The sequence below is a fragment of the Drosophila albomicans genome, chromosome 3, assembly GCF_009650485.2.
Source record: "Drosophila albomicans strain 15112-1751.03 chromosome 3, ASM965048v2, whole genome shotgun sequence".
NCBI classification, from domain to species: domain Eukaryota; kingdom Metazoa; phylum Arthropoda; class Insecta; order Diptera; family Drosophilidae; genus Drosophila; species Drosophila albomicans.
In genome coordinates this window covers 11,338,945-11,364,270 of record NC_047629.2, presented here as the reverse complement: position 1 = coordinate 11,364,270, position 25,326 = coordinate 11,338,945, and the positions used below count along the sequence as shown (strand labels likewise).

Here is a 25,326-nt window from a genome sequence, read left to right as displayed (position 1 = left end):
TGGAAAGATATGCAAATATTGGATGAGACAATCAAATATGCAGTAATTTCTTGCATCAATTGACTTGGCCTTATACTCCAGCCCTTTCGGATTGACGAGGGGTTCTTGTGCTCTCATGACTTCGTAGCCGAACTAGCAAAGAAGTCCTGAAATGCTATACGAAACACGCATCTAAGGAATTTTGTATTCCTGATCAGGTCAAATAGCTTATGCTCATATATATTGATTCGACGCCAGCTATTTAAAGTACAACAGGAAAACCACAATGAATCTTACAAAGATTGCTGAAAAGTTGTAAATTTTCAGTGTCCTAAGGGAAGTATCTCTCTTGGCCTCTGCGTACGCATAAAAGAATTAATGATCAAATTCACTGTTTTGAAAACTGATTACCCTTACAACTTTTTTTTTGCATTTTCTTCGCACAATCAGTTTTAAATTCTTGCCACGGATTAAAACTGCAACCGCTATGCGACATCTGGTTTTCACTTGTTGAAATTATTTATTTCTTCTCTTACGTAAGTCAAAGCTCCTACAAGGTGTACACATGCAGCCAATGTGAAACGTTTAAAAAGCGATTCATTCTCAGTGAATAATTCTTAATAGTGATTATTATTCTGATGATAATGTCGATTCCGTTTCCCGTTAAAGGAAAAGGAAAGTTATCGCTCAATAGACGCATCTTGCGAATCATACTCATGAATACGCCAGAACCACATTTTGAATGCATCGCAAACTCAATGGATTTCAATGACTACGCAGATGCTTAAATGTAATTCACTTTTATGAGCTTTGTAAGAAATGTCCTTCGCACACTCACAGACAGGCACTCACATGAACACATACGAATGCATTTGCTCAGTGAAGGGAAGCCATCAACATTTTTTGCACTCGAGCGCACAATTTGCAAGTAAGTCGGGTATTGTTAACCCTTTCTATAATGTGGAATTATAATTATATTGTAATACATATGCATGTATATAATGTAAATAATTAGTATCTAATGCTTAAAATTCAAAATCAAACATTGGCAGAACTCAAATTTAACCCTTTGCCTGTTTTGAACATTGTAGACGACAATTGACATGAAAACGAAGCTTATACAGCTTTCTAAATTTTGGGACATTTCCTGGACAACTTTGTCAGTTCGAAGTACTTTGTTGGATTTACGAGTACGTGCAAGGAGTTCTTGATGAGAGATACTTGCTACACAGAAAAGGGAATGAGATTACGAGCAGTGCATAAAACGAGAACATTACAAAGTTTTGTCCAAGTTAATCTGGCTATGGTATGATTATTGAAATATTCAAAGGTCGACGAGAAAGCGCCCAATAAAAGAGACTTACTTAAGGGACAATATTAATGAAAAGCAGACTTCGAGCTAACAGAAAAATTAAATAATATTTTCAAGTTAATAAGTTAATAAAGCTTTACTTAAAACATAAGTGCGATAGCATAAAATAATCATAAACTTGCAGTAAAAGGCCGTCACGCCAAAATGTCACAGTCTTAGAAATTTATTTATGATCTTGGCACCCCACTGAGGTGCACATGCTTTGGTTCGTTGGGGATGTTTGAGAATCCCTCTTCATGCCTGCTCATAATAGTCATCTGTGCTAATGACTTGGTCACTTATTTGTTGTGTGAAAAATCACTGGCATAATATAGTCGCAGAGGCAGCAACTGCCACGCCCACAGCCATTTGTCTTGAACAGTCAGGGGCATAAAACTGTTGACATGTCATTTGTCATATTCACACGCTTCCTCCTACCTCAGTTGTGCCCCGTCCCCGGGGAATATTGTTGTGTTGCACTTGTGCGAATCTGAATTCAGGTAAATTAAATGGATAATATGGCACAAAGTAAGTGTATAGCAAGGAGACTAGAGAACTCTGTGAGATATAAATTAAAAGTAAGCCTTTTCGATGTCAGTTTAGTATTTCAACAAAATTCAGATATGAACAATTTACGAAATCTTCGAGTTGGTAGAGCTCCGATCGGCCAATGGTTGCGTTGCTATACCAAAGGATGTGATGAATCCAAGAAATGTACTAAGCTCCGATCAAAATCTATGTGCGGAGACCAACCAAAGAAAAACCAACATAAGGCAAATCCAAAAAAGGCAGACCAACCAAAGGGAGACCAACAAAAGAAGGCCAATAAAAAAGAAACCAGTAACGAAGTAAGAAAGATAACTTTGATCGAGGGACAGGGTGTGGGATGTGAGTTGATTCAATCGCTGAAGACGGTGTTTGATGCTGCCAAAGTCCCTATCGAATGGGAATCCTTCCCAGACGAACCAAGCAGCCATAAGGTCTCAAAGGAGCTCTTAGACTCATTGAGACGAAATAAAGTCGGAATCAAAGGCCCAATCGAGGATCCGCTATGGATGAAAGATCTGCGCAAACAGTTCGATCTCTTTGCCTACACCGCCGTTTGCCGCAACATGGAGGGTCAAGATAATCCTTATGGTAAATTAAATTGCGTTATTATACGCGATATGATGGAGGGCGAGTATTCGGGCATTGAGCACGATGTCGTCCCAGGAGTTCTGCAGTCTATCAAAATAAGCACTGCTGCCGGAGCGGAACGCATTGCGAAGTACGTATTTGATTATGCGAACGAATTCGATCGTAAAAAAATCACCGTGGCTCACAAGGCAAACATAATGCGGATGACCGACGGAAACTTCTTGAAGCATATGCGAAAGGAGGCAATCAAACACATGCCAGATCGACTTTTCGAGGAGCGTTACATGGACACAGCTTGCTTAAATCTCATCATGAAGCCGGAAACCAACGATGTGCTCGTATCGTCCAGTATGTATGGCGATGTACTAGTTATGATGGCTTCAAGCATCACGGGTAGCAAAGCAATGTGCCCCGGATACGGTGTCAGTCCCCATGGACGTCTCTACGACACTCTAAATAAGGTGGGCGAAGAGGTGGCTGGCAAAGATCAAATTAATCCTACTGGCATGCTTTTCTCCGGAGTTCTTATGCTACGCAGAATTGGCCTTATCGATCAGGCAATGTCTATATCCTGTGCTATCAAAAGTGTTTACAAGGACACAGATATGCGCACTAAAGATATTGGTGGAAAGGCCAAGTGTTCTGAATTCACTAAGGCCGTGTGTGATTTTATTGCAAAACAGTAGCGATATATGAATGTCGGACCGAAAGAAGTTTTAATTGATATTCGCATTTCATTCATTTTAGATATTAATCAAAATTTCTTTCAATAAAATTTAATAATGTACATCTAGAAACGTTAATCACTTATCATCGCTCTTCAGATAATTATATTAGGAAAAATACCCTTTTTGTTTACCAAGAAAACTCACTAGCCAAATTTGAGTTCACGAACGAACGAACAAAATTAACTATATCTTCAGTATACGACAATCATTGTCCTTTTTTTTATTTGTTTAATTTTGTTTATTAGTTTATGTTTGTTCCTTTTTTTTCGATTTGTTGTCACATTAAGGAAACTAAAAAGTCCAACATTTCTTATAAAAAATAATATACTTAAAATACATAAAACCAATGGGAGTCTAAAAATGTAGAACATAAAACTTAAAAATATAACTATATAAAAATCTAAGACGAATATGACACTGAATATGTTAGGAACACCATCCAACGAATGAATCAAAAGACTTAGTTCACTGATCAAACAAAAACCTATTCAGTAAATTGAACAAAGTTTACACAGCACTATAGTCCACTCTATACGTGAAAGTTATTGAAACTGCAATTTTTTGCATGGGGAATGTGAATAGAAAACCAAAAGTTATTCCGTGCTCGTGAGTGAATTTGGGATAAAAACTGACTTTACAAATTGAATATTGCGCCACAGGTAATGTCTGATGCAATCTGTGGAAACAATAGCCAAAGGATTAGCTTCAAACAAAAGTTAAAGTTTTAAATTTGTTTTATTTTAGCTCAGTTTGTATTGTGAAGTTGTTTAAATAATAGTTTTTGAAGGAGTTAAAGAGCGTTTAAACGAAACCCGATTTTAAAGTATTTTTTTACTAAAAACTTGCTATTAATAACGTGATTAAATAAACTTGAAGGTTCGCCTCGGTGAGCAGTCAATAAGGGTCACGTATTGGCCGCTGACAAAGTAAGCCAAGTTACTCCAATTGCTTCTAAGATGCAAAGATGCCAAGAAGGAGAAGCTGACTGCTGACAGGAAAGGAAACGACAAGACAGTCAGATGCCGTTGCCGTTGCCGCTGCATAAAAACTTGTTAAAATTTAATAATTTATGGCTCCTTCTTGGTCTCTAGTCTGTCCGAGGATGGGCTCACAGACGCGCCCAAGTAATAAACGTCAGTTTTTGTGGCCTGCTACTGCTAGTAATAACAACAACAATAACACCAACACCAACACCAACAACAACAACAACAACAAAAGCATAAACTTGCCCAAGTTTGTCAGACAGGAGTGGACTGACAGCAGTCGGAGATATGAGGGTAAGCGTATACTAACTGTACAAACTGTACGGATGCAAGCCAAGGATTCTGCCATCCAATTTGGCTGCCTGCTCTAAATTGCAAACATTTTTTTTACTCCTCCTGCTGCTGCTGCTCCACCGACTCCCGGTTCCGCATCCGCTTTCACTGTCAGCTCCCACTTCTACTTCCACTCCGCCATCTTGTAACTATACTAATATGTAGTTGTAATTAAATTTCGACTCTGCTTGCAGTTGGCCATAACTTAGAGAATGCTCTAACTAGTCACACCCCTTCATGCTGCGTCCTTTTACTGCTTTGCTGACTGCGATTTATGAGAAGCCAGAGGGCCATTTACCTTCAGTTGTGTTTTCCACTTGATGCAAATTGACCGACGACACTCGGTTAAGTTTACTTCAAGTTTTTAGGCCACGTCACCGTCTCGATGTGACCACCATGTTGATTCTATTGTTAATGTCAAAAGATTCTGCTGTGTGCAAAAGTGTCCGATAAGAGCAGAGAGTGCTGTTATTATATTGCTCCCTGGGGGAACTTTAGTGACTACTTAAAGAGCAGTTATATTCAACAGTTTTCCTAATCAGGTGAACTAAATGTTGATGGCTCTCTTCCTTAATTACAAAGGTCAGACGAGGATTTAATTATGGCTTCCTCACAAATTCCCAGACAACAACGCTGCATTACTTATTTTTATAAACTCATGTATAAAACCATGATAATTACCATAACAAAAACAAACATAAACAACTCAAATTGTTACATTCTTCTTTGTTTCTTTTTGCGAATAAACTCATGGAAGAGTTGCGCCATTTACGGAATTAAAGAATTGTGGAATCATGTTCACATACGAGTAATTACAATGACGTGCTGTATTATTATACATAAAAACGGCATTCTTCGACATGGATATAAATTACATATATTCCTGGCAACTTTATGTTGTTCTTGGCGTTCCTTTATTTACATGTTCCATGCAAGTTTATAAATCTCAGTCAACTAAATGTAAAGCACTCTCAATTCGTGACAGGCATGCAAAGTAATACAGACAATTGCTTATGCTCAAGCGATGACAATTGATGTATCTACTTTGTTGAAGGACATGAAGAATATCCTCAAAAAAATTATATATATTAAGACTTCTAGTTGTTCGTAACTCAATCTATATATATCCATAGACACACTTTGTATGTTATACTCAACAGAATGATATTAAAAGTCAAAAGTTGAAAACCTCATTTCTCATAAATAAATTTGTATTTAGTTATTCGCTCTTATTAATTATATGGCTTTATGGCGTGGAACTGTTCTAGTCTAAGTTTGACGTTGAATTTAGAATAGCTTCATTTAAAACTTTAAACCACCGTCTAACATGGTTATAAAAATTGTGTTAACCTGCCACTAGGCAGCGTTTGAGTTAAGACAGAACATTCCTTTAGTTCTTACTATGCAAATTGCTAATTGTACTCATCAACACTGTTCCGTGCCCCTCCTAATGAGAAATGCAAAACAGTCTCAATTTATAAAATGTTCAATGCCAAAAAGGAAACGGAAAAAAAAACGAAATGCGAACGCGAATGAGAATGGGAATGAAAATGATAAAATGAATAAGTATAAAATGAAAGTCGAGTCAGGGGCGCGTTCGACTGGGGTTTTGTACTCGTTATAGCTTTATATAGAAACTTAAGTGCCCAGAAATGCGCACGCACTGAGGCGTGCAAATTGTTTGGGGACCTGAAAGATGCGAGATGTTGAGCGCGAAGTCTTTCCACTGCCTCCCCTTCAAGTGGATCGGTGTTCGCGAAAGGCAAACGAGCCGCTGCAGTAGATTTTAACAAAAGTTCCCAGACGTATTTTTTACTTTCATTCGCACTACATGGCGCATTATGCATAAAACAAAAAACATGGCCAAAATATAAGAACTGCGAAAGGACGAGCTGCGATCCGGGCTGGGAGAACCGCGGAGCTGCCACTGTGTGTAACGGATGGCATTGCAAGTGCTATAAGTTGGTGTGAAGTATTTGCATGAGAATGCAGAATGAAGAATACAGAATGCAAAATGCAAAATGTGCGGGAAAGGTGTCATGAAAGCGCAAAGTAAATGCAATATACAATAAGAAAGAACAAATTTCCTGGGTGTCTGTGTTAAGTTGGTCAACATTGCACAGCATTATAATGTATTATGTATAAGAATAATGTTCGTTCATTAAAATAAAGTGATACAATTACGAAATATCACGACTAGCTAGTTTTCTCATTAACCTACAGCATCTGTCTCATGCAAAGGTAATTGAACAACTGAATTCTAGATTTAACTTTTAAGAGCTCAAAGCACCCGAGATTTGTGTATAACAGTTTAAGCATCGAGTGCAACAATTTGGAATGTGAAACAGAGACGATAATACGCTGCAATGGAGAGACTACGAGACCGAGACTAAGGCTGACAGGCAATTTAACATAAATGTACACAATTTAAACAGACATCATTTACATATTTTATGCAATTCATATTAAGTGTCAAGAGGAAGAGGAATGTGCTCCTGCATGCCTTAGGCAATTAGGACTATTAACTTCTGCATACGTTGAAAATGGAAATGAAACTTGTTAAATGTTCAATAATCTGATACGAACTAACCTGGGGTAATTACAATAGAATTGATTAACAAAGAGAGTGTATTGTAGTAAAACACTTTCGGAGAGATATCCGCGATTCTTAAATCGTATTTAGAGCGACCGAAATCAGTAGCAAATTCATGTGTGTAAGCATATCCACAATACGGAAATTGAACATCCGATGTAAAGTACTAAGTGCATTGAAAGAGGCAGACAGTCTGCTGCTGTTGAAGCTGCTGTAGCACCGACGGAAGCCATCCAAAAAAGCCCAACTACTGGTATTTCAGGGGTTGGAAGCCAAACTCAGCTGAACTGAACCGAACTCGAACTCAACTCAACTGAGCTGAACTCAACTGAATTGCACCGAAACAGAAGCAGAAACAGAAACTAAAATAAAGTGGATAGTGTCACACACATAAAATGTATAAGTTTCGAAAGCTCACACAGCACACAGGATTGGCATAGCATAGTGGGCTGATAATGCTGATGTCTCCTAACTGCTGTTGTGGTGGGAGGAGGGCTGGCGCCTTCTTTCCCATTCATATTCTCAAGTCCAACTACTGTTGATGTCCATGCAGAAGGCTATGCAAGTTTGCAGAAAGGCGTGTGGCAGGCAACGCGTTACGGTCCAAATCCGAAATCAGAGTGTAGCAAAGAGGAAAAGGAGACGTAGTCGAGGAGTTAGCCACGAATAAATGGCGAATTGTGGCTACGATGCCGAAAACGGCAACCAGGGCGATTACAACAACAATTAGGTGCAGAGTTCCACAAACTGAAGCAAAGAAGCAAAGAGCGGAATACAGAAGAAGCTGAAGCAGACGGCGAATAAGCAAAATAATGTGACAAGGCTAAATGCCGTAGCTGACATTGCACGACTCCGGCAGATTCGCAACTTCTGCCAATTGATAGAGGGTTAAGCAGTTGCCTTGCCTGCCTTCGGTCGCCGTCGTGGCGAGCCATTTAAGATCTCTGCTTTTTTTTTTAACTGACTAAGCTGAACTTTTGTGTCGTTTAATTACTGTAAAATCTAACAACGTTGCCATTGTTCAAGAATGGCGGCAAACTTTAAGCACAATCTGCTGAATTTGTTCAATTTAATTGTTAAATATTGTAGAAATATACGATATCGGTTCATCACCATTTCGTTTAATTTTCGAATTTTCAAGATATAGTATATAAAAACTTAACTCATATAGCAGGCAAAAAAAAATGTTGTTTGTTTGGAAACTCGATTAACCTGCTGCGTTAAGCTATTTAAAATATCAAATGAGAACTTAAAAAATGTTTCTCCAAAAAATAATTTTTTGTGTGTGAAAACGTAATATTATTCATCAGAATCCACAAAATTCATTGGAATCACTTCACATTTATATTCAAAAATATATTATTGTGAATTTTTTTCTACTTGAAAATATCGATATCTTTAGGATGCTGATTTTCGTCTTGCTGGGAATTTGTAAACCCATCAAAATAATTTTCCAAGGCCAATATTCACATCCTTGCATTAAAGAGGCGTCCATAATTTCGACAGTTCAATGGTTTAATATACAATGTACATCAACATGTAGTATTTAGCATTTCACATATTGCCTTATATGTATGTATATTACTATCTACTATACTATATATACTACACTACACTATACTATCTGTTCATATGTAGTTCTCTTCAACGCTGCGTTCCCAGCAATTGTTCTGTCGGCAGACCATAAACGTGTATGGAGTTACTTCATGCGGGCATTTGGTAAATGATTTAGACGCCAATATTTTTGAATTATTATTGTTAAATATGAATATTTATTATAGTTCGCAGTAAAATTGTTGAACGCTGCTTAGATTTAACTCCCATGGGTGCGTGTGATAGAGCATCATTTTTATGATTTTCGGTTTATGGCCGGCAATTGTAATACAAAAATGAATGTATATATTCTCTTTCTATTTGTTTTAGTACGAGTTGGGGAATTGGTTTGGGTAAATGCGAAATAGAATTACCAGCGTACCAGCATTTGAGTGCGGTTTTAGCTATGTATATATATATTTGCTTCATTTTAAAGTTTGCATTGCGAAATTTTTATTTGAGGCAACAGAATAAAATTGCAGAAACTTTCAGGATAACTAGATAATGAAGAAGATTTTCTTGCCAACAAAGCAAGTGTATTTTAATTGAAACTCTGAAACTCTCTGCAACAAGAATATAGCCAAGCTCGAGTAATCTAACAATACAATTTGTTAGCAAAAATAATTCAATTATATATATTTTTTTGTGCACAATATTTTGTTTTGAGTCTCTTGAGCGGCGAAGCGATACGAATTAAACAAATATACATACATACATACATATACATTATTGCAGAGCTCAAGATAATAAACAGAAATGGAAAATTGAAAGAAAAAAAAAAGAACAAAACAAAACAAAAAGTCAACTATAAAATATAAAATGGACGAAAATTGCGCAAATGCTTAAAGCAAAATTGGACTGCTGTAGCAGAAAGCAAATACGAATGAATAATTTATGGTAACACATGCAGAATACTCGTAAGTCGACAGAAGGTCGTATTGCCTGGCTTCCTGGCCAATGGCCAATGGTTTCAGGACCTGCTTTTCGTCCTCTTCCTGTTCCTGGTTATGCGTGTGGTGTGTTCTGTTGTGTTATGTTGTGCTGAGCTGTGTATGTGTGTGTGTGTGTGTTTGCTCGTGTGTTTCTTTGTGTCCCATATTTATGCACATAAATTGTAACGGCTTTTTAGCTCTACCTTATGCAGATTTGTTTAACTTCAAAAGAAATAACAGAGCGAACAGCATTGGACGCTGTTATTGTTGCTGATGCTGATGCTGATGGTGCTGCTATTTCAAGTTTTACGCTAGCATTAATCCACTAAACCGTAAACAAACGAGCGCAGTCAACAAAGGTCCAACATGTCGTATGAGCTATTAAGTGTAGCATTTGTGGCCCCATTTGTTAGAATGAAAGTGCAACTGTGTATGTGCATATCGTCTAGTTATAATTTAAGCTAACTGCCCGTCCAGGTTGCATACTTTGCAAGTTTTCTGCAACTCCAAGCTGATTTCATTTCTAGATGACTTTTCTCTCAAATATTAAAGCAAAGATTTATGACACCAATTGGGTATTGCAATTGAAAAATTTTTCTATATGAAAATATGAAGAAAAGCAATTGATACAATTGTCAAATAAGTGAATAAATTACCAGCGTTGTCTTACTGAAAATTTTAAGGTTTGACCACAGCCTAGCTAAAATTTATATGACAATTGCATTTTATTTACTAAGCACACGATAGATTAAACTGATATCGATAATTTATCGACATTCAAGTGTTGCCGAAAAGGGAGAATGTCGAAACTAGCACAAGAAGAAATAAAGCAAGCTGGTTGCCAATATTAAAGTTTATTTACATATTATAAACAAATATAACAGTTTAATTGCTGTTAAACCCACTTATACATATATTTGTAAGTACTTCATTTGTAACATGAAATTAAACTAACTTTTCGACATGTAAATTGTTTTCAAATTCCATTTAATATTTCATTTCCGTTTAAAAGCATCGACGTAATTTATTAGAGCTCTACTGATTTCGTTTTACGCTTCTTAACACTAGAGCTTTAAATAAAATTGGCTGAAGTCATCATAATTCACTTGCTATAAAATAATTCTATTAATTAAAGTAATCTATCGCGAACTCTTTCAATTAAAAACACATTTCAAAAATGTTGTTTTAATAAAAGTTAAAAGTGGTTTGCGTTCGGATTTGTTTGTTGCATTTCAAGTTGCTATGCATAATTGCCCTCGTGAAGAGCATACAAATGTTTTCTGAGAAGTTTTGGTTTATGTTTTCTATTTCATCAACATAAACTAAAACGAAAAAGCTATTAACTCGAAATGCAAGTCCGAATGTTCAAATGGACGCGTGAGCTGCAGTTTCTGTAGAGTAGCTGGATGAAATATACAACTCTCTGTCTCTCTTCACCCCTCTATCTCTTACTCTTTCTCTGTGTTTGGAGAGTGAAGCCCGACTGAGGGCTTTGGGCGTGGCACCATTTCCCTCTTGAATTTGCGCAAATTTACACGAATTTGATTATTATTATGATGGCAATTTGCAAAAATGTCATCTTCCAGCAGGCAAAATACTTAGTACAAAAAAGAGGAAAAATGAAAAATATAGTTGGACAAACGGAAATTTCTCATTGCGCAAAGTGGCGCAGGACTTTCAACTCAATACAGGGTGACTGTCTATACCTCATTGAAATGGAGCAGCTGGCAGCTGGTTGCTGGCTGTTGGCTGCTGGTCAGAAGATGCTCACGATGATGCTCACCCAGCGTAAAATGCTTGCCAGAATCCTTGGCATCAATTGTGTCTTCCACCTAACAGAAATTTATAGTTCTTTATAGAAGCTCTGCGCGTCTTCTTGCTATTCGCTTATCGCGGTCCCCCATAATTATGACGCAGTTTGTGGCGGTGGCAGCGGCATTGGCAGATATAGAGCAAGAGGTCCTTTTCCTCTTCTCTATCTATCTGTTTCTCTATCTTCCTTCATTTTCCCAGTAACTGTTGGTTGGTGACCGACACACGTCCTTCGTCTGCTTCATTCGTCCAGTACATCCTGCTGCAGGATGTTCAATTTTCGCTTGCCTCTTATTTCGTTGTGCCATTTTGATTTCCTTATTTGCCTTGTCGCGTTTTGCATTCATTTGCCTTTTGCACTTTATCTACCAACATTGCATTACTTTAAGTGGCATCTGCACTGTGCACACCACCCCCTCTCTGCCCCACCCATTCACACTCCCTCTTCCGTATTATCCCTTCTATGCCCCCGCTCGAATCTTAATGCCTCAGCGAGAAGGTTAGGCACAACTCGACTCGGTGAAATTATCTGTTAGCCAAATCAAAAGTTTTGCGCTTTTATGTGGCTCTGTCGTTCTGTTCTGTACTGTTCTCCGCTCTACTCTCAGTTGTCGGGGCAAGTGGAATGGGCGCGACAGTTAGTGGAGCCTGAAATTGTGTCAAGGACACGCAGAGCTCGGGGCTGTCCTTTGGCGGCAAATTCGAGAAATTATTGCGGAAAAGGAAAACAGCACAGCAAACATTGCTTAACTTTCATTGCCGACTTTTTGATTTATTTACAGAAACAAGAGCCCAGCACAAAAACACTCGCAATTGCTAATGAAAAGATGCTTTTAACAATTTGCCCTCTTCAGGATAGGCTGACAAACTTATCGACCATAACGTACACCCAAATGTGGTTTTATTATTTGCCAATAAATCTGATAAGAGAGACGTCTGATTTCACAGTTGATTTCAATAAATTGTGCAAATTTGCTTAATTCAATCAACTGTAATTTGGTGTGGATATACACTGACGAGCAAAACTGTAACACGAGTTCGTTGTTGCAACTTCAAAGGTCTGTAACTTTTTTTCTAATGGACGGATTTTAAAAATCTTAGTCTTGTTTTATTGGTTATATCATTTACTATTATTAAGCAAAATTTAAAGCCATTTGTTATCAGTTAAAGAAAATGACACGCCAAACTGTAAAAAAGTCAAATGTTACAGTTTTGCACTCTGGTTATTTTTTTTAACAAATATTTTTATTAATGATTTTTTAATAATGAGTCCACATCCCCTTGGACTTTTCCAACTCTTCTATGCGATCGGACATACTTTGGGTATACCGTTGTACCATTTCCGGGGGAATAGCATACCATACATCCTGTGTCCGTTCCCACAACTCCTTCATTCCACTTGGAGGAACTGCATATTTCGCCAGCTGCGATTTTACGTGACTCCACAAGTTTTCAATCGGATTCATATCGGGAGATTGTGGTGGCCACTTCATAAATTGAAATTTCTGTTTTGAAATCCAATTTTTAACTAATATGGACGTGTGCTTCGGATCGTTGTCTTGGTGAAAGACGCATTTTTCGACAGAAAGACCCATATTCCCAATAACTTTCGGAAGATTTTCTTGCAATATTGCTAGATATTGCTCCTTTCGCATAATTCCATCGATTAGCACCAAGAGACCAACTCCATTTGAGTGAATGCACCCCCAAACCATGATGGAACCGCCACCGTACTTGCCGGTTTGTCGCACATTCCTTGGTGACTGGATCGTAGGATCTCTAGTCCAATACCAGGAGCGTCCATCTGACTCGAACCGATTAATTTTGGTTTCATCCGACCATATAACATTGGAAACAAAAATATTTTGGAATTTTTTGCTTTTTTAGACACTGGTAGCAATGACTTACAGTATCCCAATCCGCTAATGTCCAATTTGTGTATGTGCGGCAAAGTTCTGACGCAGCATTATGTGTCTTTTTGTAAGAATTGATTTTTTTTTCATTTCTTTAGCTTTTAGACCCAATTTGTTGAGGCTACGGGCTAACTGTCCAAGCACTGGCACTCAAATTAAGCATTGACGCCGCTTTTATTGGTGTGAGATCAGGATTGCCTGTTAGCAAGTTAGCGACGTGGCGTGTGTCACGTTCACTCAAAACTCTGGGTCGGCCTCCTGGATTTATTGGAAAGTTTCCTAGACCGTATTTTTTTAGTCGCTGCACAGTCATATGGCTAACACCGAATTTTTTAGCCACTTTTCGAACAGATTCACCAGCTTCTAGTAAATCAAGAATGATCTTATTTTTTTCACTAGCCATTACAAATTCAATTACCATTAGGCTTTAAAATATCAAAACTCAGCGAGTAAAATGTAAACAAATAAACATTAACGGTTAACTTAGCTTTAGAGTTAAAAACCAAAGTTTTGCCATTGTGAGTGCAAAACTGTAACATTTGACTTTTTTTACAGTTTGGGCGTGTCATTTTCTTTAACTGATAACAAATGGCTTTAAATTTTGCTTAATAATAGTAAATGATATAACCAATAAAACAAGACTAAGATTTTTAAAATCCGTCCATTAGAAAAAAAGTTACAGACCTTTGAAGTTGCAACAACGAACTCGTGTTACAGTTTTGCTCGTCAGTGTAAATCATACAATTCCTATTATTTCCTCTACAATTAACTATAAATTATTTTTAAACAATTTAAGCAATTAATTCTTGGTGAAAGGTAATCTACAAGAGTTGGAAATGTAGTTTCAACTGCAAACAACAATTAGCTTCAGAATGGGTTGAAACAAAGGTAATTAAATTAATGCGTATCTCAGATGCTTTTACTAGAGCCAAGACCGCAGCTCAACGAGTTCTCAGGTCGAATTACAACATTAAATTGACTTGCCTGGTATTCAAACTCACAAGTTCACACACTCACAGTTTCACTCAGGCATTCACAGTGGCTTTTGGATTTTATAAGATTTACTTTTCTGGGTCATACAAAGGACGAACAACTTGGGCTCAGTTGGAGACTTTGCTTTAACCACCTGATAAAAAATTGCCTGAATATATGGTTGTATATATGCCACAGTATGTGAAGGGATCTTGTAAGAGGCAAGTGCGAGAGTAAGTGAATGAGAATGAGTCACAAAAATGCATATAAAAGCACTCACTATTGCACACCAACCAAGGACTGTCAGAAACTTGCTGCACACCTTATCATTGATGCGAGTTTAATGCACATCCACAAGCCCAACTTTTGAGTATTTGCTTGCCTATTATTCTGCAATGCATTTTACTCGTGTTGCCTGTCAGTAGGCTATAAAGTCATATTTTATTCTTCTTTTCTTTTCAATTTTCATAAGCTTGAAACCTGGGCAACACGTCAAAGTTTCAGTAACTTCATAAAGCCTTATATGACGGCGACGTGGCCCAAACAGAAGTTGAGAAGCAGCAACCCTTCGTGACCAACCACTTGTGGATGTATTTTATATTTTTGCTGACCCTATCCACTGTTTTAATGCCTTGACGTTAGCAAAGTCAAAGTTCAACTTATTAGGCAATTTTGATTCTGGTTGGGGACTGGGAAATTAACTAAAAACTTGTTGTAATTGTCAGTAACCAATAAAATGCGCATTTGCTATGTGCTTAAGTTTGCGACAGACCAAAATCTTTGCAAATACTTTCTCACAGTCAATTTACGTACAACTGCGAGCTTTGCTTGGTCTCTCGAAACAGTAGAGCATACCATAATCAACTCGACGCTTCAGTTGTTTTGGACTTTTCTCTGCAACTCCCCGTCCACTTCCTAACTTCTATCGCTACCTTTCTAACTTGTTCGGCTTCACATTGCTGATTGCGTCAGGCGCAAAGTTTACCACTCGAAAGTTGTTCATAAGTATTTTGCCAAGGGTAAAATAACTTTGACATCAGTTGGCAAGCAAAGTCTCCCAAGTATCTCAAGGCACAGTTTTCCATGCTAATCAACTGTGGGCTGGAGAGAACGACGACAGCTGCAGACAAATCTGCATTAGTTGGAATGCAAATGTGTAAATGCTTTTGGAGTGCATTGTACAATCGATTGCCAAACTATTTATAGAATCATCAAAATGTCATCACGTTTAATCCGAGCACTTTTCACTCATCAAATGCTTTCCTTAAGTTTTACACGTCAAATCATTTGTTTTGAGAGGAAAAATTCGTCAATCCCGTTAATGAAGCTTCATGGCATTTGGCATTCACTGGGCGCTATTGGCTGCGGTTCGCTTGCCACGTATGTGAGTCTCAAGCTGCTCGATCAGCCACAGGCACGCAACGAAGACCACGAGCCGCAGGAGCTGGTGTCCAAGGGACAATGGTGCCACAATTGGGACAGTCGCGAACATCAGGCCTCCAATGTGGGTGCCAAGAATCCGGAACCAGTTGCGCTGCGTCACATTGTTCTAGTGCGGCATGGGGAATATACATCGACAACCGATGGCAATCATCTGACGGATTTGGGGCGCCTTCAGGCACATCGAGCCGGACAGCGGCTGCTGGAAATGGGAATCGCGTGGGATCATGTGGTGGCCTCGACGATGACGAGAGCTCAGGAGACGGCAATGATCATTCTGAAGCAAATCAACTTTGACCCACTCAAGTTGAAGCGCTGCGAACTGTTGCCAGAGGGCACGCCATGTGCAGCTGATCCACCCCAGAATCGCACTTCATCCCAAGTGGAAAAGGCGACTCGACGAGACGGACCACGCATTGAGGCTGCCTTTCGGCGCTATTTCTTTCGCGCGTCCCCTGAGCAGAAGGAAGATTCGTATTTACTGATTATTGGGCATGCCAATGTCATCCGCTATTTAGTTTGTCGTGCCCTGCAATTCCCACCCGATGCCTGGACCCGATTTAGCCTTAACCATGGTTCCATCACTTGGTTGACAATCTGGCCAACTGGCTATGTCACGGTTCGGTGTTTGGGTGATGCAGGCTATATGCCTGTGAATGAGTTAACCCACCGACGACCACGAAAATCTGTAGACAACAATTAATTGTAAATTCTCAATTCAGCCAAACTATGTATTTATATTCACAGTTAGCTCAGATTTATCACAGAGTCGATGTACAAATAAATTGTAAACGAGTTAATTTAGCAATCATTTTTTTCATTTTAAGCCACGATTTATAGTCACAGTTTATCACGTGATAACAAGAGTGGACCAACAGCTTGCCAACTTGTGCATATATTTTGAAATGAGTAACTTAAATATGTAAACCAATTATGGAACCTGGTGCAAATTTAACAATGTGAAAGCTACTGTCTGTTCTTAATTCCTTTGGTTGACTATCTGGTATATTTTGTACTCTCATATACCAAAGATAGATTAATTTGGTAAGTTTTAGGAATAATACTGCACTGTTTTGCCTTGATTCAAAATAAAGATCGGGTATCTGTTAGTCGAGGACTTTCGAATGTAGCATTCTTACTCACTAGGTTACTATAATTTATGTAACTCTTTAGTTTCCGTTCTCATATGAATAATAATGAATAATAATAATAATATTACGTTATACTAGTACAAATTTTCGATTATACGGAAAGGGAATAATTCTTTCCGCACAGAAACCTGATCGTTGTGAATATTACATATAACATACGAGTACGACTCATCTATTAAGCTATGGAATAGTGTGAGCTGGTTTTAACTCAAAAAGTTCATTTTGTTGTCATATATAAAAACGACATACAATTTATGAAATATTTCAATATTCTTATAACTTATGCCTTCTGTATAAAATAAAATAAAAACCCAAATTAGATGATAATTACTTGACGTCAAATCCATGCATCAATATGTATTAAAAACAACTCAACCCAAATAATAAGCTAGCATAAATTTATTCTCGGACTGCATCAAATACTTGAGTACTTAATTTACACACAATTAACGGGACACATTCTGGGATGTATGTACAAAGGCTTGTGTGTGTGAGTGTGACGTTGTCGTTGCGAGTTGACATCATTTACAGCCAGTCTTACTGGCATTATAATTTGTAAAGCTTTCCCAAACGAAACGTGACTTTTATGCCCATTTTGTCATGGGAATGGCTTTTTGCCATGGCCATTGGCATTGCAGCTGAAGCTGCAGGCAACGGTAAAAAGCTCTTTAACTTTGGCCAAAATCACTTTGCACGATTTTGGCGAGTGGCGCTGCCTGCGGTTGCCACGCCTACTAAATGCTGTCAGGTCACCCCGCCTCGCCCTCCGCCACCACATTTGTGCACTCTTTCGGTTTTGTCACTGCTCATTAGAGCGGCTATAATTTCGGTTATTGTGCTCTTCCCTGATGTTCGGTTTTGGTTTTTGTTCTGGTTTTCGTATTGGTTATTCTCTCGTTATGCTCCACAGTTTGAGTTGTTGGTGTTGCTGTTGATGTTGGTGTTGGTTTTGGGGTCAGTCGCGACAACGCTTCTGGTTGTGTTGCTGCAGCTGCTTTCATTACCCCTGTCAGCGTTCTATGAAATTTGCATCCTTACCATATAAATGTAATTCCGGGTCGCCACAAAATTGCATTATTTCAACCCATGGGGTGATTTCAACGTCACAGCACGCTAGTAAACTATTAAATATTTGGACAATATAAGAGAAATTTAAATATCAAATATAATAAGGAAAAATTCTGCTGACCAGACCGTTCGAATATGAAATAAAGTCACACCTCAAAACAAAAGAATTATAATTCTATGTTAACATATATATCGGAATATTTTTTGATTTTCATTGCAGCTCAAAATTTTTCCTTTTCTTGTTTGTCCTCTGGGAATTTCGGACGAATGGCCTGACGCTTTCGACGATCTCTGCAGCTTCCACAAATGCGCATCGAGAAAAAATAAACCAGTTCTATGAAGCTCAAGCCGGAGATGCCCATAAACACTCCTAATATGCCTCCGAAATTGGATAACAACGTTGATACACCCAAGAGGATTGTTCTCTTAATGGCAGTGAACTGTTGTTCCTTGAAGTAGACAGTCAGACGAGAGGCGACAGCACTGCAAACAACGTGTATTGTAAAAGTCTTTAATTTATTTTATTTAATACTGTTATATACTCACTCAGTGCGTTTGTACGTATTCCGAAACGCTATAAGAGATTTTTTAAAATTTAATTCAGCTCGGGAGATTTCAAAGTTGTATTCAAGCGATGTGCAGGCTGGCATACAATCGCACATAACCTTGACATTAGGATTTATAGTCTTCTGCATGGTCTGATTTTGTAGCAAGGCATTAAGTTCATCCTGTGCGGCATTATAACAGGCTATTCCAGCTACACCACAAACTGGAACATCCAAGGGCTCTGCAAGTAACGGATTGAGATAAGGCAATTACCAGCTAATCATATCACTTACTGGGCATCCAGAACTTGACGCAACCACACTTGGCCATGGTATAGTTGGCCAAGCATTCGGTCTGGCAATTGCTCTGCGAGTAAGCTTTAAAGTAGCGAAGAGCGCGCTCATCATCGAAGTAACACTGGCGCCTACAAAATAAATGTATATTATAATTACTTCAAATGAAATACCCCTTTGAATGTTCTCACTTTTCGGCGCTAATTTCGTGTAAATTACTTGTGGACACGACATAATTGGGCAGCACACCAACCATAACTTCATGACCATGAGGAACAAGTATGTAATTATTTGAGGTAAGCGGCACACTCTCTGGTGAGTTGAGGAATACCTGAAATTTTCACCGTTAGTGCACAGTATGGAGAGTCAAGAATGACCCACCTTGTAACCCTGCTTAAAACTGCGACAGTCGTAGTCATAGTTATGCTCGAGGCCCTGCAAAAATGCAAAGAATCCATTCCGCACTGACGACGCAATTGTTCGCTGAGGATACGAATTTTGTCCCTGATCGACATAGCCCGTATCCAAGGACCAATTTCCGGTAATATTATTGAGAGGAGATAAATCGACATCGAAGTAATCGTCAAAGCTAACCACATCCGGATCAATGTAGCTGACAAAACGTTCATCTCGATATATATCCTTGGGTCGAAGTCCATTAAACTGATAGCAAATACCCTCATCGGTGGCCACAAAGTCGAATATTTTATTGCAGAAATAGAAACGTCCATTCCATCTGCAAAATGGACCCGTCACATTCTTCGAAATGGTTAAATCCACAAGAGTTTCTGACACATCCAGTGGCGGTAAGCCAGAGCGTAGATTCGACAGGAAAGGGGCAAATCTGGTTGCCACATCCGAGTCACAAATGTGCATTGTGGCAGCCATGCGTTGCAAGCTGCAAAACGATAGTTTATAAAATATTTGCGATAGAACTATGTCTCCCAATCTGTACTCAACTCTTCTTCGTTAATGTCGGAGAAGTCCTCGTTCTGCTGGTATTTATCCCAAATCAGTCGCGATATATTAGCATAGTCAAAAACGTTGCGTTCCATTTTGATTTCAGGACATATTGTAATGGTGGGAAAGGGAATCTTGTACACAGGAACGAGTGTCTCATCAAAACCCAAAATCACTGGAGAATCCTGCCACTTAAGGTATGTTGCCCAAATAAGTGAGACCGCAAAGTAGACGGAAGTGCACGTCAACACTAGCCAGTATAATCTGTGCTTCGATTAAAAGTAGATAAAGGTACAACTTTTATTTGCAGTGATAACATACTTCTCGTAAATGGGTCGATGCACCTCGAATATATAGCGTATGCCGTGAATAGTCGTGCTCTTCGAGTACTCCAGCAGGAGACCCTTGCAAGCGGACAGACGACTGCCATATCTAATCCGAGATTTAATAATCACATCACTCGGCACATCGCTCAAAGCCGCTGAAGTGATGCTCGCGCGCTGAAAGTCAAATCCGGGTATGGCCAACAGCTCTGACCCTGGCAAGACGCTGCTGAGCTTCTCCCCTTCTTGTTTCCCTTGTTCCTCAGTTGCAGTCATATTCCATGTAACGCCGCAAACGTCGCTGACCCAACTAAACAGTTCTGCATAGCGACCAGCGGCTTTATAGCTATGGTTACTGGGTGTGACAGAGCACGCTCCTCTGGGATGAATTTAAATGGCGCGACTGCTAGATAGGGGACGGTCGGTCATTCCTCCAGGTTGTTCCTTGTACTGAGCTAAATGCTTGGATAAGATATACTTGTTCCCAAAAAACAAGTTAAAATTCTTTTATTCTTAAGTTTTAAAATGTATCTTATTTATATAATAAGAATGAGTGTTGAGGGCTATAAGCTGCTTTAAGATATGAAGCAATCGCATCGGAAAACCCAAAGCATGTAAGGTACATTTGCATTGCACAACAAGGGATTACATGCACTCGAAAGCATTAAGCGTCCTTTCTGAATTGCAAAGTGCATCACAGATTACTTTGACTAGCTTCAAATAACAATTTTTATTTTGTTTAAATTTTTATATAAATTAACTCAAACAAGTAAGAAAGCTACAGTCGAGTGTACTCGACTGTGAGATACCCGCTACCCATTTTGAATAAAAGCAATATATTTTGCGGTATTATTCTCAAAATATACCAAATATACTGCAAAAATACTAAAAATATACCAAATGGTATATGTGGTATATCGATATAGTACCGCATTCAAAATATACCATAGATGGCACAATATACCAAATTGTCAGCCAAAGCAACTAAGACCCCTAGTAAGTAGGCGTTTTTGCCCATACAAAAGTATTTCTTTAATAGCTTCCACAATTTTTCTCTGATCGCAACCAAATTTTCAGGGATTATAACTACTATAGTTATTACTGTATATACCAAAATTCGTAACTCTAGCATTGTTACATACATTTCCTGCCGGCACAAAGTTATAATACCCTTCTACCCTATGGGTAGCGGGTATAAATATATAACCAATTGCAGCTGGAGCTATACAATCTTTTAATGGTTAGTAAAAAATTCTGAATATCTTCAAGAAATAATTTCATATGACTTAAAGCGACTGAAACTTTCTTGGGTTGATAAAAATATTACGTATGCTATTTTAGAACGCAATTTTCGGTATATGTTATGATTGGGTTATTTTATTATTTTATTGGACATCTCACAGTTGTTTTCAACTTTCTGACCCGTTATTAATTTTATTTTATTTTGAGTTACATTTACATAGAAAACAAAATTTGATATAATAATTTATACATTATATTTAAAGTACAAACATTCCCCATGACCCCTTGTAAGTAGGCGTCTTTGCTCATACAAAAGTATTTCTGTAATAACTGCGACAATTCTTATCTGATCGCAATCAAATTTTCAGGAATCACAATTACTATAGTTATTATTATTATTATAATACCCGCTACCCATAGGGTAGAAGGGTATTACATATAACTTTGTGCCGGCAGGAAATGTATGTAACAGGTAGAACGAGGCATCTCCGACCCTATAAAGTATATATATTCTTGATCAGCGTCAACAGCCGAGACGAGTCCGTCTGTGTGTCTGTCCGTCTGTTCGTCTGTCCGTATGAACACCTAGATCTCAGAGACTATAAGAGATAGAGCTATAATTTTTTTTCGACAGCATTTGTTATGTTTGCACGCAGATCAAGTTTTAAAATTGGTATAGACTATAAAAATAACAGTATTCCTAATTCCAGGGAATTATTTTGCGATCGGATGGAAATTGTCGGAGTTATTTCAGAAATACATTTGTTTGGGTCTACGTAGCTTTGTCTGACAATCTAGTATATTTTGTACTCTATGTTATATTTTAAATATAGAATTTCGGTATATTTTAGTATTTTTGCGATATATTTTTGGTATATTTGTAGAATATGGTTTTCTTGAAAATGGGAATCAATGTTTTGTTGTTTGTATGTGCATGCTCCATTGTTAGAAATTTTAAAAAACTTATTGAAAATGTATAATTTTATAGTTTAAATTTAAATGGGTTAGTCAGTTAGAAACACCGATCGATTGATCCTTTTCTTGTTTGTTCTCAGGGAATATCCGACGAGTGGCCTGATGCTTTCGACGATCTCTGCAGCTTCCACAAATGCGCATCGAGAAGAAATAAACCAGTTCGATGAAGCTCAAGCTGGAGATGCCCATAAACAACCCTAATATGCCTCCGAAATTGGATATCAACGTTGATACACCAAAGAGAATTGTTCTCTTAATGGCTGTGAACTGTTGCTCCTTGAAGAAGACGGTCAGACGAGAGCCGATAGAACTGCAAAATTTAGGTTCGTAAAGGTCTTCAATTTATTTTATTTAATATTATACTATTATATACTCACTCGGTGAGTTCGTACGAACCACGAAAGGCTATAATAGTTTTTGTAGAATTATATTCGGCTCGAGAGATTTCAAAGTTGTATTCAAGCGATGTGCAGGCTGGCATACAATCGCACATAACCTTGACATTGGGATTTACAGTCTTCTGCATGGTCTGATTTTGTAGCAAGGCATTAAGTTCATCCTGTGCGGCATTATAACAGGCTATTCCAGCTACACCACAAACTGGAACATCCAAGGGCTCTGCAAGTAACGGATTGAGATAAGGCAATTACCAGCTAATCATATCACTTACTGGGCATCCAGAACTTGACGCAACCACACTTGGCCATGGTATAGTTGGCCAGGCATTCGGTCTGGCAATTGCTCTGCGAGTAAGCTTTAAAGTAGCGAAGAGCGCGCTCATCATCGAAGTAACACTGGCGCCTACAAAATAAATGTATATTATAATTACTTCAAATGAAATACCCCTTTAAATGTTCTCACTTTTCGGCGCTAATTTCGTGTAAATTACTTGTGGACACGACATAATTGGGCAGCACACCAACCATAACTTCACTACCATGAGGAACAAGTATGTAATTATTTGAGGTAAGCGGCACACTCTCTGGTGAGTTGAGGAATACCTGAAATTTTCACCGTTAGTGCACAGTATGGAGAGTCAAGAATGACCCACCTTGTAACCCTGCTTAAAACTGCGACAGTCGTAGTCATAGTTATGCTCGAGGCCCTGCAAAAATGCAAAGAATCCATTCCGCACTGATGACGCAATTGTTCGCTGAGGATACGAATTTTGTCCCTGATCGACATAGCCCGTATCCAAGGACCAATTTCCGGTAATCTTATTGAGAGGAGGTAAATCGACATCGAAGTAATCGTCAAAGCTAACCACATCCGGATCAATGTAGCTGACAAAACGTTCATCTCGATATATATCCTTGGGTCGAAGTCCATTAAACTGATAGCAAATACCCTCATCGGTGGCCACAAAGTCGAATATTTTATTGCAGAAATAGAAACGTCCATTCCATCTGCAAAATGGACCCGTCACATTCTTCGAAATGGTTAAATCCACAAGAGTTTCTGACACATCCAGTGGCGGTAAGCCAGAGCGTAGATTCGACAGAAAAGGGGCAAATCTGGTTGCCACATCCGAGTCACAAATGTGCATTGTGGCAGCCATGCGTTGCAAGCTGCAAAACGTTAGATTATAAAATATGATATTTGCGATAGAACTATGTCTCCCAATCTATACTCAACTCTTCTTCGTTAATGTCGGAGAAGTCCTCGTTCTGCTGGTATTTATCCCAAATCAGTCGCGATATATTAGCATAGTCAAAAACGTTGCGTTCCATTTTGATTTCAGGACATATTGTAATGGTGGGAAAGGGAATCTTGTACACAGGAACGAGTGTCTCATCAAAACCCAAAATCACTGGAGAATCCTGCCACTTAAGGTATGTTGCCCAAATAAGTGAGACCGCAAAGTAGACGGAAGTGCACGTTAACACTAGCCAGTATAATCTGTGCATCGATTAAATATAGATAAATGTACAACTTTTATTTGCAGTGTAAGCATACTTCTCGTAAATGGGGCGATGCACCTCGAATATATAGCGTATGCCGTGAATAGTCGTGCTCTTCGAGTACTCCAGCAGGAGACCCTTGCAAGCGGACAGACGACTGCCATATCTAATCCGAGATTTAATAATCACATCACTCGGTACATCGCTCAAAGCCGCTGAAGTGATGCTCGCGCGCTGAAGGTCAAATCCGGGTAGGGCAAGGTCTGACCCTGGCAAGATACTGCTTAGTTTCTCCCCTTGCTCTTTCCCTTGTTCCTCAGTTGCAGTCATATTCCGTGTAACGCCGCAAACGTCGCTGATTCAACTAAACTGGCCTGCATTGCGACCAGCGACTTTATAGCTATGGTTACTGGGTGTGACAGAGCACGCTCCTCTGGGATGTATTTAAATGGCGCGACTGCTAGATAGGGGACGGTCGGTCATTCCTCTAGGTTGTTCCTTATACTGAGCTAATTGCTTGTTTGGATAAGATATACTTGTTCCCAAAAAACAAGTTAAAATTCTTTTATTCTTAAGTTTTAAAATGTATCTTATTTATATAATAAGAATGAGTGTTGAGGGCTATAAGCTGCTTTAAGATATGAAGCAATCGCATCGGAAAACCCAAAGCATGTAAGGTACATTTGCATTGCACAACAAGGGATTACATGCACTCGAAAGCATTAAGCGTTCTTTCTGAAGTGCAAAGTGCCTATGTCAATTCAGAAAATTCTCTGAAACTGGCGGAGTTCTACGCTGGAGTTGCAACTTTTAGCTGGAAACTACAACAGATGTTGCCAATTTTGTTTGATACAATTTCAGAATTAAAGTTTTAAATTTACCAGCAAAGTTGTTGAAAGAGGCTGCTTGAGGCTGCTACCGTGCAAATCCGAGACTACAAAATGCATAAATCAAAGGAAAATTGAATTTTAGCTATGAAATGCATTGCACACGCTGAAGCGCAACGTTGTCATCGTTGTCGTTGTCGTTGCCTTCATCGTTGTCCTTGACGACACGCTGTGAGCTTCTGACAATATGCAAGAGATGGCATATCGAAAGAAT

At 38.6% G+C, this 25,326-nt stretch overlaps 4 protein-coding genes across 4 annotated transcripts; 2 read left to right on the top strand and 2 right to left on the bottom strand.

Moving 5' to 3' along the window:
• Positions 1–1,886: 1,886 nt before the first annotated feature.
• Positions 1,887–3,254, top strand: LOC117571305 (isocitrate dehydrogenase [NAD] subunit alpha, mitochondrial). Its single transcript, XM_034253376.2, has one exon. It carries the CDS (start codon positions 1,954–1,956, stop codon positions 3,151–3,153), a length of 1,200 nt encoding a protein of 399 aa, XP_034109267.1. The 5' UTR covers positions 1,887–1,953; the 3' UTR covers positions 3,154–3,254.
• A 12,323-nt stretch (positions 3,255–15,577) lies between these two features.
• LOC117568655 (serine/threonine-protein phosphatase Pgam5, mitochondrial) lies at positions 15,578–16,560 on the top strand. The gene has a single exon (XM_034249452.2). The coding sequence runs from the start codon at positions 15,582–15,584 to the stop codon at positions 16,467–16,469; it is 888 nt and encodes a 295-aa protein (XP_034105343.1). The 5' UTR covers positions 15,578–15,581; the 3' UTR covers positions 16,470–16,560.
• Positions 16,561–17,285: 725 nt separating this feature from the next.
• On the bottom strand, positions 17,286–20,383 carry LOC117569267 (pickpocket protein 28-like). The gene is made up of 6 exons (XM_052005689.1): positions 20,106–20,383; positions 19,785–20,048; positions 19,206–19,722; positions 19,016–19,155; positions 18,825–18,955; positions 17,286–18,772 (listed from the first exon to the last, which is right to left on the bottom strand). The coding sequence occupies exons 1-6, from the start codon at positions 20,381–20,383 to the stop codon at positions 18,528–18,530; spliced, it is 1,575 nt and encodes a 524-aa protein (XP_051861649.1). The 3' UTR covers positions 17,286–18,527.
• Positions 20,384–22,355: 1,972 nt separating this feature from the next.
• Positions 22,356–24,555, bottom strand: LOC117566707 (pickpocket protein 28-like). Its single transcript, XM_034246252.2, has 7 exons — positions 24,281–24,555; positions 23,960–24,223; positions 23,376–23,892; positions 23,186–23,325; positions 22,995–23,125; positions 22,702–22,942; positions 22,356–22,634 (listed from the first exon to the last, which is right to left on the bottom strand). Exons 1-7 carry the CDS (start codon positions 24,553–24,555, stop codon positions 22,358–22,360), a joined length of 1,845 nt encoding a protein of 614 aa, XP_034102143.1. The 3' UTR covers positions 22,356–22,357.
• Positions 24,556–25,326: the final 771 nt, after the last annotated feature.

Coding starts and splice junctions, on each gene's coding strand:
- LOC117569267 (XM_052005689.1), bottom strand. CDS start 20,383: ATGACTGCAACTGAGGAACAAGGGAAACAAGAAGGGGAGAAGCTCAGC. Junction 20,049..20,105: donor CATCGACCCATTTACGAGAA/GTATGTTATCAC, acceptor ATCGAAGCACAG/ATTATACTGGCTAGTGTTGA. Junction 18,956..19,015: donor CACGAAATTAGCGCCGAAAA/GTGAGAACATTC, acceptor TTTATTTTGTAG/GCGCCAGTGTTACTTCGATG.
- LOC117568655 (XM_034249452.2), top strand. CDS start 15,582: ATGCTTTCCTTAAGTTTTACACGTCAAATCATTTGTTTTGAGAGGAAA.
- LOC117566707 (XM_034246252.2), bottom strand. CDS start 24,555: ATGACTGCAACTGAGGAACAAGGGAAAGAGCAAGGGGAGAAACTAAGC. Junction 22,943..22,994: donor CGTCAAGTTCTGGATGCCCA/GTAAGTGATATG, acceptor CGTTACTTGCAG/AGCCCTTGGATGTTCCAGTT. Junction 22,635..22,701: donor GGTTCGTACGAACTCACCGA/GTGAGTATATAA, acceptor TAAATTTTGCAG/TTCTATCGGCTCTCGTCTGA.
- LOC117571305 (XM_034253376.2), top strand. CDS start 1,954: ATGAACAATTTACGAAATCTTCGAGTTGGTAGAGCTCCGATCGGCCAA.